Source organism: Mangifera indica, chromosome 1 (genome assembly GCF_011075055.1).
Source record: "Mangifera indica cultivar Alphonso chromosome 1, CATAS_Mindica_2.1, whole genome shotgun sequence".
In the NCBI taxonomy this organism is placed as follows: Eukaryota; Viridiplantae; Streptophyta; class Magnoliopsida; order Sapindales; family Anacardiaceae; genus Mangifera; species Mangifera indica.
Window position 1 is genome coordinate 3,202,969 of NC_058137.1, and position 13,613 is coordinate 3,216,581.

General features: G+C 31.8%; 3 protein-coding genes across 7 annotated transcripts; all 3 read right to left on the minus strand.

Moving 5' to 3' along the window:
• Positions 1-1,291: 1,291 nt before the first annotated feature.
• Positions 1,292-3,083, minus strand: LOC123218508 (acylphosphatase). 2 transcript variants are annotated; one of them, XM_044639982.1, is made up of 3 exons: positions 2,746-3,083; positions 2,009-2,081; positions 1,292-1,734 (listed from the first exon to the last, which is right to left on the minus strand). In XM_044639982.1, the coding sequence occupies exons 2-3, from the start codon at positions 2,054-2,056 to the stop codon at positions 1,468-1,470; spliced, it is 315 nt and encodes a 104-aa protein (XP_044495917.1). In that variant the 5' UTR covers positions 2,057-2,081; positions 2,746-3,083; the 3' UTR covers positions 1,292-1,467. The 2 variants fall into 2 exon arrangements, with proteins under 2 accessions (XP_044495917.1, XP_044495923.1); XM_044639988.1 differs by lacking the exon at positions 2,746-3,083 and adding an exon at positions 2,224-2,384.
• A 2,006-nt stretch (positions 3,084-5,089) lies between these two features.
• Positions 5,090-6,862, minus strand: LOC123228167 (heavy metal-associated isoprenylated plant protein 5-like). 3 transcript variants are annotated; one of them, XM_044653464.1, is made up of 4 exons: positions 6,185-6,862; positions 5,905-5,946; positions 5,722-5,800; positions 5,090-5,622 (listed from the first exon to the last, which is right to left on the minus strand). In XM_044653464.1, the coding sequence occupies exons 3-4, from the start codon at positions 5,780-5,782 to the stop codon at positions 5,135-5,137; spliced, it is 549 nt and encodes a 182-aa protein (XP_044509399.1). In that variant the 5' UTR covers positions 5,783-5,800; positions 5,905-5,946; positions 6,185-6,862; the 3' UTR covers positions 5,090-5,134. The 3 variants fall into 3 exon arrangements, with proteins under 3 accessions (XP_044509399.1, XP_044509394.1, XP_044509403.1); XM_044653459.1 differs by lacking the exon at positions 5,905-5,946; XM_044653468.1 differs by lacking the exon at positions 5,905-5,946 and having other exon boundaries at positions 6,176-6,862.
• A 132-nt stretch (positions 6,863-6,994) lies between these two features.
• Positions 6,995-11,362, minus strand: LOC123228156 (heavy metal-associated isoprenylated plant protein 5-like). Of its 2 annotated transcripts, XM_044653438.1 has the most exons (6): positions 10,286-10,421; positions 10,089-10,210; positions 9,213-9,345; positions 8,490-8,725; positions 7,932-8,007; positions 6,995-7,792 (listed from the first exon to the last, which is right to left on the minus strand). In XM_044653438.1, the coding sequence occupies exons 2-6, from the start codon at positions 10,203-10,205 to the stop codon at positions 7,158-7,160; spliced, it is 1,197 nt and encodes a 398-aa protein (XP_044509373.1). In that variant the 5' UTR covers positions 10,206-10,210; positions 10,286-10,421; the 3' UTR covers positions 6,995-7,157. The 2 variants fall into 2 exon arrangements, with proteins under 2 accessions (XP_044509373.1, XP_044509381.1); XM_044653446.1 differs by lacking the exons at positions 9,213-9,345; positions 10,089-10,210; positions 10,286-10,421 and adding an exon at positions 11,293-11,362.
• Positions 11,363-13,613: the final 2,251 nt, after the last annotated feature.

The window sequence follows — 13,613 nt, forward strand, 5'->3', positions numbered from 1 at the left end:
CAAACTAAGAAACAATCACGATACACCACAATACTCATCCCAAGAATAGATTGACCGTTAGGTTTATTTCAAATCGCTCAACAATCCAGGGAAATAAGTTACTATTCCTATAATGAACTAACCCCAGCATCTTCCAATCAATGAGGTGGGCCAAATGCATACCAATTTTTTCTACAGACAGTGAGTTGAAGAAGCACATGCAACAGCCAGGTAAAGAATTAACAAATGCCCATCCTTCAGGCCCACTTTCCGTACAGCAAAGCAATTCAAGGGCTGATGATGTGAGTCCTGAACTGCTACCTTCAACCTCAAAATAGAGAAAAAGCATAATTTGTAGAGGCCATGTCCCCTCAATTGGTTAGAACTAATAACTAGATATTAGCCCGTACCTGTTGATGTCAAACAGAAGCAAAAACTGAAAAAGAAGAGCCGTGTTGATGAACCACGATGAACACAAAAGCTGATAAAAGAAATCAGAAACCGTATATGATTCAACACCTCTTAGGAGTTCAAGGAGCTTGCATCATTACTGGCACTGGTTGATAAGCAACTAAATCATGCTATTGGATGAATCATAATTGCCAAAACCAAGATATTAGACACACATACAGAGTGCAAGTGTGTGCATGTATCTGAAGTAGGATCTAAAAATAATTGAGTTGCACCGTCAACAATGAAGAATTAGGTGATGCATATTTTAAAAACATAGCAATCTTTAACAGGGTGAAATCCAGATACTGCTAAACTTTAATCTTTAACCGATTCCATAAACTAATTAAGCCAAAGAAACTCACTATTTGATCCACATTGTCTCAAAAATAAAAAACCTACATATCACTTCATTTAACTCCAAATATCCAAGCCCCAAAATCTGCTTAACTTTTCGCCCAATTATTGATGTATTACGGAGAGTAAAAGACAAATTTCAACTAAGCTTCCCCTAGTAAGCTTCTAGAGGTAAAATCATTGCCTCATTCACCAAGTGCTAATAACTAAAAATTCTTCAAATTTTCTAGTGGTAAAATAATCTCATACAAAAATAAGTCCCTAGGCTGGAATTAATAACATTGCACATGAGCATAAACTTAACTCAGTCAGATAACCAAAAGAGTTATATATTTTGCATATTCTTCAAATCCTCATCCAATGTCTCCGTATACTTATAGAAAAATCGTTACGTTGGTTCACTAGAGTTGCATTTGGTAAGAAAATCTCTGACTTGAATTCATTTCTAGCTATTTGGAAGCTTAATTGAAAAAGTGTTCGCGAAGAAAACAACATTGCAATCATATTCAAGAACTGGGTTTTATACCATTTATGTAACTAAATATCCAGTAGTAGAATAGTGATCAAAAGTACATCAGATATAACTCAATCCTCAATAGTGATTAAAGGATAACTTATATAGATATAAAAAAGATACATGACTAAATTAGAAATAGGTAATAATCTCTTCACATAGATTGATCAAACAGTTGGTTTACGCTCAAACCCAGTGCCAGGATCATCACCGCTTGGAAACACCTCAAGCGCTGTAACAAGTGCATCGGGTGGGCCACAGCGGCACCTTTGCTCCATCTCCTGAACAGAATCAGGTTTGCCTGAAAACAGAGCTTCTACAGAACCATCCCTTCTGTTCCTCACCCAACCTTTCAACCCTAATTGTGTGGCGTTCTCAATAGTCCAGTTCCTATAAAACACACCCTGAACCCTCCCTTTCACCACAACCCTCACCTGCACATCCCCAAAAAGACCAAAAACTGTAAATACACCACTTACATAGAATTTAGGTATAAAAGAATTATATAACTACAAAGGACAAGAGATACTATCGATTATCCAAAATTGCACAGACTAAAACCAAAAGTTTAGCAATTCAACTAATCTAAGATTAAATTTAGCGTTTAATCCCTATCTATTGATAAAATTAGAAAACAAAGCCACAGACAGCAATAGAAGAATTGAAATGACTAAAATCATATGGAAAAGTAGAAAAATGGATACGCACCGTTTTAGCGGGTGGAGATTGAGGTGGGTCTGAACGTGGAGTTGTCATGGAGCGGAAAGGAGGAGAATGAAGTCTGAGCACAGAATAAAGAGAAGGATGAGAAAGAAAATTGGTAAGGCGAAGCGAATGAGGACGATGAAGAGAATAAGAGTAATAACAAGGGAAAACGGTGAGTCTATTAGAACAAAAAGCATCTCTTATGCTGCACTTGTTACCGGATATCAGGATTCTAGTTAATCTCTGTTGTGGGATTGTTAATGCCATTCGATTTCATTATTTTGACTCGGCTTTTCTAGATGGATTCTGTTTCTCTTTACTGTTCACAGTCTTCTCAAACAAGATAATAATAATCTACTCTCAATACCTACCAATAATTTCTTTTAAAAAAAAAAAAAATTGTAGCTATTTATGCCTCAGAAGATTACGTTTAAAGAAGAAACATATAGCATAAAATAAATTAAAACAAAATAAACAACACAAGATTTATTAGGGTCCCAAGTTTGACATAATTTATGAAGAAACAGTATTTGAAAACGAAAGTATAACTAAAGCTGAAAACGAAAGGTTAATAAATAATATAATATAGGAGCGATAATGAAAGAGCTAAAATTCTTAGGCTGATGAAATGTAAAAAAAAAAAAAAAAGGGTTTTGGGTCCAAAATTACAGCAATTTGACAAGCAAATAACCGATATAAATAAGTTGGTAGAGAAGTTTTTGAGATGGAAATTAACGTACCGTTTTGCTGGTGGAATTGGGGTGCTGATTATGTTATAATCGTGGTTTAATTCATGCAGGGCAAAGAAGATCGAAGAGGAGGTGAACAAAGTCTGAACAAAAGGCAAAAAGGAGGATGAGAAAGAAGAAAACAAGGGCTACTCGAAAGAGTAAGATGAAGAGAATCAGAGCTATGATAGTTTGGAAGATGAAGAAAGGAGAGCGAGATTCGCAGATTAGCATTTTGGCTTTTTCATAGCCATTGCATCACTTTCTCGACTGATAGACTCTATTTATCACAAAATTCATACTCTTCCATGGATTTCTACAACCTTCTAGTGGCTTCAAACTATTATCGCTGTCAATCCACTGATTTGATGCATCACAAAGCACTTCCTATCCTTAAGTCTTATCTGGTGTTGGCATCCCTTCTATTTAAAAGGTTTCATTAATCAGCTAGCTATTAGAGCAGGAATTCCCTTGTGGCAAGTCTGGTGAAGAGCACATATGGGCGGGCAACAAACAGGATTAACATTGGTTACTTTAAAAATAAGGCCAAAAGACTTACTCCCACGTAAAGTTTGGTAAAATTTTAAATTTATATACATATATTAATTTTTAAAAATCTAAATATCAATTATTTTTTAAAAATTTACTAATATAAATAAAAATATTATTTAACTAAAAATATTTTTAAAAAATTAAAAATTTATCATATTTTTTTATAATTTAAAAATCTAATAATTTCTTTTGTTTAAAATTTGAAAAGTGAATATTTTACCTTACAGCTTTTTTTATCACTAAAGACAGTGAACTTTATCCTCTCCAATCACAATCTCTCTCTCTCTCTTTTGATCTTTTTCTTGGTTATCTCTGTTTGACGAAGGATAAATTGTCTTTGTCTTCATCTTTCTTTGCGACAAAGACGATTTTTTTTTATTTTTGACAGAAATGAATAATAAAAAGATGGAGAGAGAAGTTAAAAGAGAGAAAACGTGATTGAAGATAGCAAAATTTGTCATTCTAGTGATTAAAAAAAAACTCTAATAAAAAATAATCACTTTTTAAATTTTAAATAAAAAATGTGATAAAATTTTAATTTTTTAAATATTTTTATTTTTAATCTTAATAATATAATAGATATTTGAAATTTAAAAAAATTAATGGGTGTGAATTTGATAAGTCACCAAACCTTGGGTGGGAACCTTTGGCCTAAAAATAAATGTGGTCAGGGAGGTTTTTGGGTTTGTCTTTATTTTTTTAATCTAAAGAATCAAACTTTGTTTGATGCTTGAAGGGACCAAAACTTATAAATTTTTATTGAAAAAATAAATTTATATTTAATCACATCAAAATGAGTCTTATCTTTAATATTATTAAAAATTAATGAGATAAATTTCTGTTTTAATTAAAAAATAATTACTTAAATAATTCTTATCTAATATGTACAATTTACTGGGTTGTCATGGTCAATTTTAGACCTAACTTAGATAATTACAATCCATAATAAAATTCAAATTAAACTCTTTCTCCAAATGGGAAATAAACCATTTAGAATAAGCAAAACTTTCAACTTAAAAATACTAAATAATAAAGAAAATTTGTCCATGAGTTCCTTACTTAACCCGTATAATAAATTTAAACTTTCCACTTAGAAATGTCCACTATAAAAACAAATCTATTTGAATAGTTTTTACTTATTCCAGATAAATTTTAGTTATTTTAAATGTATTTCATAATTTTATAGACATAAAATTAGGAAAAAATTATCAATAAAATTATGTGTACCCACTTCGAGTACATAAATATATACACATTTATATGTGTCATCATATGATTGAATGATTTTGAATTAAGAATAAAACAATAATCAATCATATGATGACACATATAAGTGTGTATATATTTATGTACCCAAAGTGGGTACACATAATATTGCTCAAAAAGTATAATTTGAAACTTTTAAGAAATGTAAATATCCACGTCAATATACAAATTGTACACATTAATACACCAAAATGATCATGTCAATATTTTTAACAAAAAATAAAAATTACCATGTTATTTTTATTTAGTATTGTTATAAGTTATGCAATATCGAATACCTTTAATAAAAAATAAGGAAAACTTTGAATAAAAGTGATAGTAAGTTACCTCCTCTAAATTACCAAGTATACAAGTTTTCACCAATCTCAAGCCAATTCAATCCTAAGGAGTTCTCTAACACAAAAACAATAATAATAATAATAATAATAATAATCTTATATTCAATTAAAGAAGGCATTAAGAATGTTTTGCCCTCAATAACTAATTAGCTTAAATTTGAGCAAATTTACAACATTTTATTTACAGGCAACTTCTGAAATCTCTAAATAATTTTTAGTTCTTTCAATATTTGAATTTGTCATACTTACACAATAGAGCAATAAGCATTAGGGTTCTCATCATTGAACAACTGCGGACCACGCATTATATTAGCATTCATAAATGGCATATATCCTTCAGAATTCTCTGGATATATATAATACGCATATCCATCATATAACTCCATCTTGGCATCACCATTGTTGTTGTCGTTACTGCCATCACAACCATTGGTATCACCACCCTCCTTTTCTTTGTTACCATCCTTATCGCCATAATTGACAATAACACCACCACCACCAATGACTTCTTTGTCTTTTTCGTCTGCATCGCCTACTTGGGAGGATTCTTTGTCCTTCTTACCATTGCTGATAACATCTTTATCAGTGTTACCTATTCTGAGAGGAGCCATTTGGGTCTTTACCACTTTCCTCTTTAGCTTTTCTCTAAGATGGCATATGAGTTCTTGCACATTCATTGTTCCCTTCACAGTAATTAAATGATTATCTATATTTGCTGAGACACTATTAACACCTGTAGGTTGACAAAAACAGTTTTAATTATTTATTTATTAACTGGGTTAATTTTAAGAATCTCAATTAAGCTTAATAATTCATGTTTCGGAAGTCTAACCTTTGAACTTCAGGATGAACTTCTTGATCTTTTTACTGCAACCAAGACAGTGCAGGTCCATTTTCAAATCAACTGTAATCTGCATATACAATAATAAAAAAATAATAATTTTAGCTGGTCGTATGTTGTTGAACATGTCTTCCTCATCTTAAAAAATTAAGTTGACAGAAATATAATACTAACTAATTTCCATTTCTTCTTAACTGACTACAACAACTACGTGCTCTGTGCCCATTCAATGATTAAGAGAATAAGAAAATAAAATCAAATAAAACCATACGTACTGAAAATGGAATAATCAATTTAGGAGCAATCACATGAAAAATTTTGTTCATACTCAAAATTTCACCAGCTTTCATCAGATCATATAAAACAAGAAAGAAAACTCATCGGCAGAGCTTTCAGATCAGATAATATATGCATAGGGAAGAAGAAGAAGAAGATTTTCACTGACTTAATTTACCTCATCAGCCCTTTCCTCTTCCGTGTCCTGCGAAAATCTCTTAAAACGTAAAACCATTGTCGCTATATTCAGAAGCATACAAGGGAAGAACAAAATGGTCACATATACGAAACAGAGAGACCGAGATACTTGCGAGCTACATATATACATCATGCAATAAGTTGGAGCCAGCTTCGTTGTAGCAGCACTTGGGTGAATTGCGTAATTTCGTTGGCTTTTATTATGTCGTTTATGTGACTTTTGTCGTGAGAGACTTGCATGGAAGTGTCAAAAACATAATAAAAAAGACTGGACAGGCAACTTCGGAGAGACTGCTTAAAATCAGAAATCTTTGATCGTTTTCTACTTTGTATGGAACGAGTAATTTCCACAGAAGAAGGATGACCCAAAAATTTAAACCTTTATGAAAATGTTTTGGATTTAATATAAGAAAACACTTTATTGAGTCAATTTCTAGGAAACTTTAAAAAAAAATTTAGAGATAAATAATGATATCTGAATTGTAAATTAAATAATCAAAATCAAAACTAATAATCATTAATTTGAGTATTTTCTTATTTGGGTGAGATTGTGAAAGCTTGTGGAAGTCAATCATCTTTATTTAAATCAATTGTAATCACTGATTAAAGGGCGGCGATACCACATATTTATTAGAATATTTCTGAAGTGAATTATATTTATAAGAAAATAAATAATAATTCTTTTTTTGATCTAGACGACTTGTTTTGATCTAGACGCTCTTTTTTATTCAAATTGTTGATCTATTCACCACAAGCCAACTTTGAAAACCTTAATCCAAACTAAGAATGATTAACAGTTAAAACCTCAGCTTTTCCTTGTATCAGGATGATACAAAATTTAATTTCTTGAATTGCAGTCTATGTATCCTATATATTCAATAAAGTCTTGCAAAGAAAATACACAATAAAAAAAATTCGAGATTACTTGTGAAGTGTAGAGCTTCTTCCCTGATTCAGATGATAGAACATGAATGAGGATTCTCATCACTGAACATTTGAAGAGAATCGTTTGAGTATCTCACAGAAGGAGCCCCGCGCCAATAACCATACGCATCATCATCAACTGTATAGTACATTCCTGGATTTAACTTGATTATTGAACTACCATTCTCCTCTCTGTTGCCACCTCCATCCCCGTATCTTTTACCACCAATAGCATTAGATGTTTTGGATTCCATCTCTGCCTTACTGTCTCTGTTTTTCCTATTTTTGACGTCACCATTTTTATCCTTATCTGGTTCATTGATACTAGCACTGCCTATGTGTTTCTCATTAATACCAGCGATGCTTCCAATTTTCTCATTGGCAGTGCCAGTATCTTGGTGTTTCTCACTGACTGCAGTGCCTTGGTTTCTCTTGTTGATAGGAGCAGCATCTTTGTCCTTCTTGTCAATGTCGCCGGCATGATTCTCTTTCTTTTTGGTCGTGCCATTGCCTTTCTTGACCGGAACCTTGACCTCAGTGGGAATCACTATCTCTACATCCTTATTGAGCTCAGTTTTGATATAAGATCTGAGTTCTGTCAAGTCCACCTTGCCCTTTACTTCCACCAGATCCTTGTCTACATTAATAGCCACAATGTCTAATCCTGTACATTAAATTATTCTTAGCTAATCTTATACTAATATGCCATTTGATAAAATAATTTTTTTCCCCTGCAACGCAATCTCATCAGCATTTTAACATTCATACAAAGTAATAAATTTTCTTGTAGTTTCATATCTCACCTTTGGTCTTCAAGTTCTTGCAAAGTTTCTGATTGCAAGAATCACAGCACAATTTGATCTTCAAAACTGTTACCCTCTAAACCACCAATAATAAAAATATAATTAGTCCAAAAATCCTATCTAATTGAACAAGATCTTAAAGTTAACAAAGCCATGTTACGCTTGATGCATCGTGTCCATTAGGTTCAATTGTCTGACTCAACAGGGGAGAGAGGTACACAGAGAAGATCAAATCTAATTTGGTGTTCATATCTATGGCAGTAACAGGAGCTAAAATCCCCGAGAAATAAAACAAATGGTACTATCCTGAGTTACTCTGGCTAGCAAAAGAGACAATGATAACATAAAACACTGCTGCATCAGCAACAGTACGTTCTTTTTCACTTAGCTTAAGGGATACAATATACTCTTAACAATTTCCATAGAAGTAAATAAGATAATCAAGTGAACTCGAATTGATATGAAAGAATAACAGATGACAAGAAGCAAGAATAGGGCATATCAGATAATGGCTAACTTTACACACAAGCTAGCAAGACTCAACTCAAGTTTTATTACCTCTTCAGTTTTTTTGTTGACTATATCATTCTTATGTACTCTCTTTGTTTGCTTCTTCAATTTTGCTTCAGTGCCCTTATTCTCATCTCTATCACCTTCTGTCTCAGCTAAAGGGAGGATAAGTTTTACTTTCTTCTTCGTTTCACGCTCAACCGTCTCTTTAACTTTGAAGGGATCTACCTTTCCCGTCACCTCTAGTCTCACAGAGTTACAATCTCCCTTTACCTTGTCTACTCCTGCACCAGTCATCCCATTGCTCAATTACTATTGCATTTGTAAAAAGAGCTTAAAGTGCACATTCAAATACTCAAGGGCAGGCAAAAAACATAACAAAGCTAATTAAAGGGAGAATTCAAAAGGAAACGAGACATCTAAGAGCATATGTTACATCCATATACTACTAAATCCACAATTCATGAAGAATTCATGAACAGGCATATCATCCTCAACTGTTAAGAACACCACACACTGTAGCAGAACTATTAAATTTCATCTCTATACAGTATGGTCGAGGCAAATTTCAACGTACTAAGTATTGGTAAACTAATGCTGCAAGTCAAGGCCAGCTACTGTAAAACTTGATGAAAAAGGGAGTTCATGAATAAAGCAAACAAAAATGAATGTGTGCTCAATTACTGCTCTGGAACTCAAAGAATAATTCAGTTTAGATAGCACATCATTTTTATTCAAAAAGTTGAATCCCTCTTGGTCAGTGTCACTTACCATCAATTTGTTTAACAAATTGTTCCAATTCATTGACATAGACAGAGCTATTCATAATCAATATGAAACTGATTATTTGATTGGCTCTGTTGCTGCCATTCACCTTCTGGCCTTCACTTTTTTGGGCATTGTTCTGCAATGATAAAAGAAACATAAATTATTTCTTTTTTCATAAAGTTGAAGATAACTCTGATTACTCCAAGAATTGTTAAAAGAAAGCAGAAGTCAACTGGGTAATTGAAAAAGATTTGAGCAATTGTTCTAGATTTGCTTTCTGCACTATTAAATCCAAGTGCAGTTGCTAAGTCAAAGACAATCCAAATACAACATAATAAAAGTAGACAAAATGCAACCCAAATGGGCAATGTTTTGGCAAGAACAAGGCAAATCACAACAAGATTGTTGTTTTTTTTGGTAGCCACAAAACGCCTTAAGTGGATTTGCATGCGCTGACCACATAATCCAGATTCTTTAAATTGTGAAAATCGAGTATTCATAGTACTTGTATACATAAATGATTATGCAGAAATAGGATTTCCAAGAAAACTAGAATTTCTGCATGTGGAAACAAATAAAGACTAGCTGATTGCCCAGTAAGTGCTACTGAAAACAAGCAATCAAAACTGAAAATCAAAAACTAAGCATGCTTTATGTTGTGAAAACTATTTCCCTTAAATTTAAATGATAAAATCACTTACCGGAGTTTATTTACGAATTGACCAGTCGACCTCAATCAGTTGAGGAAAAAAATACAAACCTAAAATCCCTGAGAACCTGTGATTTTTCTTATCTGGATGCGTTGTTTGGGTGATTAAACAACAACCACAAACAAGCAGATTAAAAAATAAAGAAGAAACGGGTAGGAATGATTGTTACCTGAGAAGGGTTTTTGTTTTTCTTGGAGTTTAAGGGCATTTCAACCTCTTCTTGAGTGACCCCTTTCAAGACCCAATCTTGGGGTTCTTGTGAGAATCCTTTGCAACGTAACACCATGATCACTGCAAATGCAAATAAGAAAACTTAAAACAATCTAAGGGTTTTGAAATAAACTGTGATTTTTTTTCCTCTTATACCTGAAAAACAAGCTTTTGGCGTGCTTGAAACAGAATAGACTTTCAACAGAGAAGACTTAGGAACAGAGAGAAGAGCGAAGTGAGAGTAACAGAAATTTCTCAGAAATTTGTTAAAAAAGCTACACCGCGTAAATTAAATAAGAGTAATATTATAAGTATAATTTAAAATATGTATACCTATTTACATATTTTATATAATTAAATATTATTTTATTTTTAATTTAAAATACATAATTATAATATATATAAAAAAAATCATTTGTACACACGTTGTATTGATGACATAACTTTCCAACGCCATTCCTAGGCCCGCCCAAGCAATCTTGCAATGCAAGTAACAAATTTTTTTTAAAAATTAATATTAATTTCAAGGATATTGTGGTCGGTTTGACTAGCGGTTTAAATCAATATTTTTAGCATTATTTATCTAATTTTTCTAATATTAGAAAGCTCAGAATTATGGAAGAAGTAAAATAAAAATTGAAATTTCATTTAAATAGTAATATTATATTTCCTATCAATGAATACAAATCATATTAAATTTTGTAATACAAACTAAACCAATTACTTTAAAAATAATGATAATAATGCAGATTTTTATTATTATATAAAAACAATATTTTATTACTAATATTATATTTGTTATATAGTAATATTTGACTTAAAATTTACATCCATATACTAGTAAATCCACAATTCATGTAGCATTCATACATGGGCACATCATCCTCAACTGTTAGAAACACCACACACTGCAGCAGAACTATTAAATTTCATCTCTATACAGTATGGTTGCGGCAAATTTCAACGTACTAAGTATCAGTAAACTAATGCTGCAAGTCTAGGCCAGCTGCTGTAAAACTTGGTGAAAAAAGAGTTCATGGATGAAGCAAACAAAAAAGAATGTGTGCTCAATTACTGCTTTGGAACTCAAAAAAATAATTCAGTTTAGATAGCAGATCATTTTTATTCAAAAAGTTGATTGCCTCTTGGTCAGTGTCACTTACCATCAATTTGTTTAACAAATTGTTCCAATTCATTGGCATAGACAGAGCTATTCATAATCAATATGAAACTGATTATTTGATTGGCTCTGTCGCTGCCATTCACCTTCTGGCCTTCACTTTTTTGGGCATTGTTCTGCAATGATAAAAGAAACATAAATTATTTCTTTTTTCATGAAGTTGAAGATAACTCTGATTGCTCAAGAATTGTTAAAAGAAAGAAGAAGTCAACCTAAAATGGTAATTGAAAAAAATTTGAGTAATTGTTCTAGATTTGTTTTCAGCACTATTAAATCCGAGTGCAGTTGATAAGTTAAAGACAATCCAGATACAATATAATAAAAGCAGACAAAACGCAACCTAAAATGGGCAATGTTTTAGCAAGAATGAGACAAATTGCAACAAGATTGTTATTTTTTTCAGTGGCCACAAAACGCCTTAAAGGGATTTGCATATGCCGACCCAATAATCCACATTCTTTAAACAGTAAAATTCGAGTATTCATATCTTCATAGACTAACATAAATGATTAAACAGAAAAAGGAATTCCAAGAAAACTGGAATTTCCGCATGTGGAAACAAATAAAGATTAGCTGATTGTCCAGTAAGTGCTACTGAAAACAAGCAAGCAATCAAAACCGAAAACCAAAAACTAAAGCATGCTTTATATTGTGAAAACTATTTCCCTGAACTTAAATTTAAAAAAAAAAAATCACTTACCGGAGTTTATTCAGTATTGAAAACAATTAAACATATCAAATCGAATTCTATAAATTACAGTAAATATAAATTTGCGTATCCAGCTTAAAGTTTACAACGAAGTTCATTTGAATACGGTATAAGATGTTGACGTGAGTTATTTCCACAACTCTATTTACCAACGTATTGCATTCCTTTAAGGAGACTTTATCTCTCTATGTTTTCGGTTTTGCGTGTGGAGAAGAAGAAGAGAAAACTTCTTTTATAAAATATTGTGTTCACTTTTCTTTAGGGAGGCAGTTTGAATATTTAAATAGATATCCAACTGTCAATAACTCTTCTACACCAACTGTCTTTGACAGTTAAAGTAAACCGAATCAAATCAATCTATTATAGGTATATCTAAACCTAATATCTTCCATTCACATATGATAAAAGATTCAAACCAAATACTTAACCACAAAAATCTCATACAATAGTATAATTCATACTTATAAATATATCGTACAACCTCACAAATAATCTATACTTGGAAGTTAAATATATTATCTCTATTAAGAATAGTATAGTCATTTCAACTTAAATAAATCAAAAATAAAACATTAGAAGCAATGAGTAATATATTTATCAAAAAAAGTTTTATATTAATTAATTTTTTTTAATATTATTATACAATGAGTCAGTGGGTCAAGTCAAGCTCATAAACCTTCAAGGTCCGATCTTAGACTTGAGCACTAAATCTATGAGCCAATCTATTATTGTTTATATAATTATTTAAATAAATAATTAATTAATTAATATTTATAATATAAAAAATTATTTTTAATTTTAAATTAACGGACATATTATATAAACTTTTCAGGCCGACCTGACCTTATTAGAAACAATTTTCCTCCCACTGAAAGCTCAAAATTATAAAGGAAGTAAAATCAAATTTGAACTTCCATTGAAACTGCCGCTGACATGTCAATTGATGTTGGTGCTGCCAATTTGGTTAAAAAAGGCAAAAAGTCAAAAATGTTTTACCCAAACTTTTTGGGCTTTATACGGTCTAGCGTCGCTGACTCACAAAATGATGGTTCTGTGCTAATATTTATTATCATGATCGATTCGTTTATACCATATCAATATCAGATATTTTATAAATGGGTTATGAAATGTTTCTTCCTCAGAGTATTGTGGGCAGCCCCACGTGCCTAAAGGAAGCTTCTGCGAAGGAGAACTACACAGGCTCCACAAGGGAGACATGAATGAAGATACATGGCTACCAATCCAGTGGAGCTTCATCATTTAATCGCAGTGGAGCAATTTTCTGATGAGATCCGCTGCCAGAGTTGAGTTGGGAAGAAACAGAAGGAAAGCACCTTGAAATTTCCTAGATTTTCTTTTGAGTCATTCTTCAAAATTGCCTTCACCCAACTTCGCCCAATCTTCACTGGTTATTTACATCTCATTTTCAACTCCTCCTAATTTTTTTTTTTCACAGAAAATTACACAATCAATTCCTATACATGAGCATAAATATTATCTAATTAATAAGAATTGATCAATTCTTCTTATGACTAATTTCTAAGACATTATATATATTAATTTAAAATACTAGTTAGAATTTATACATCTATGAT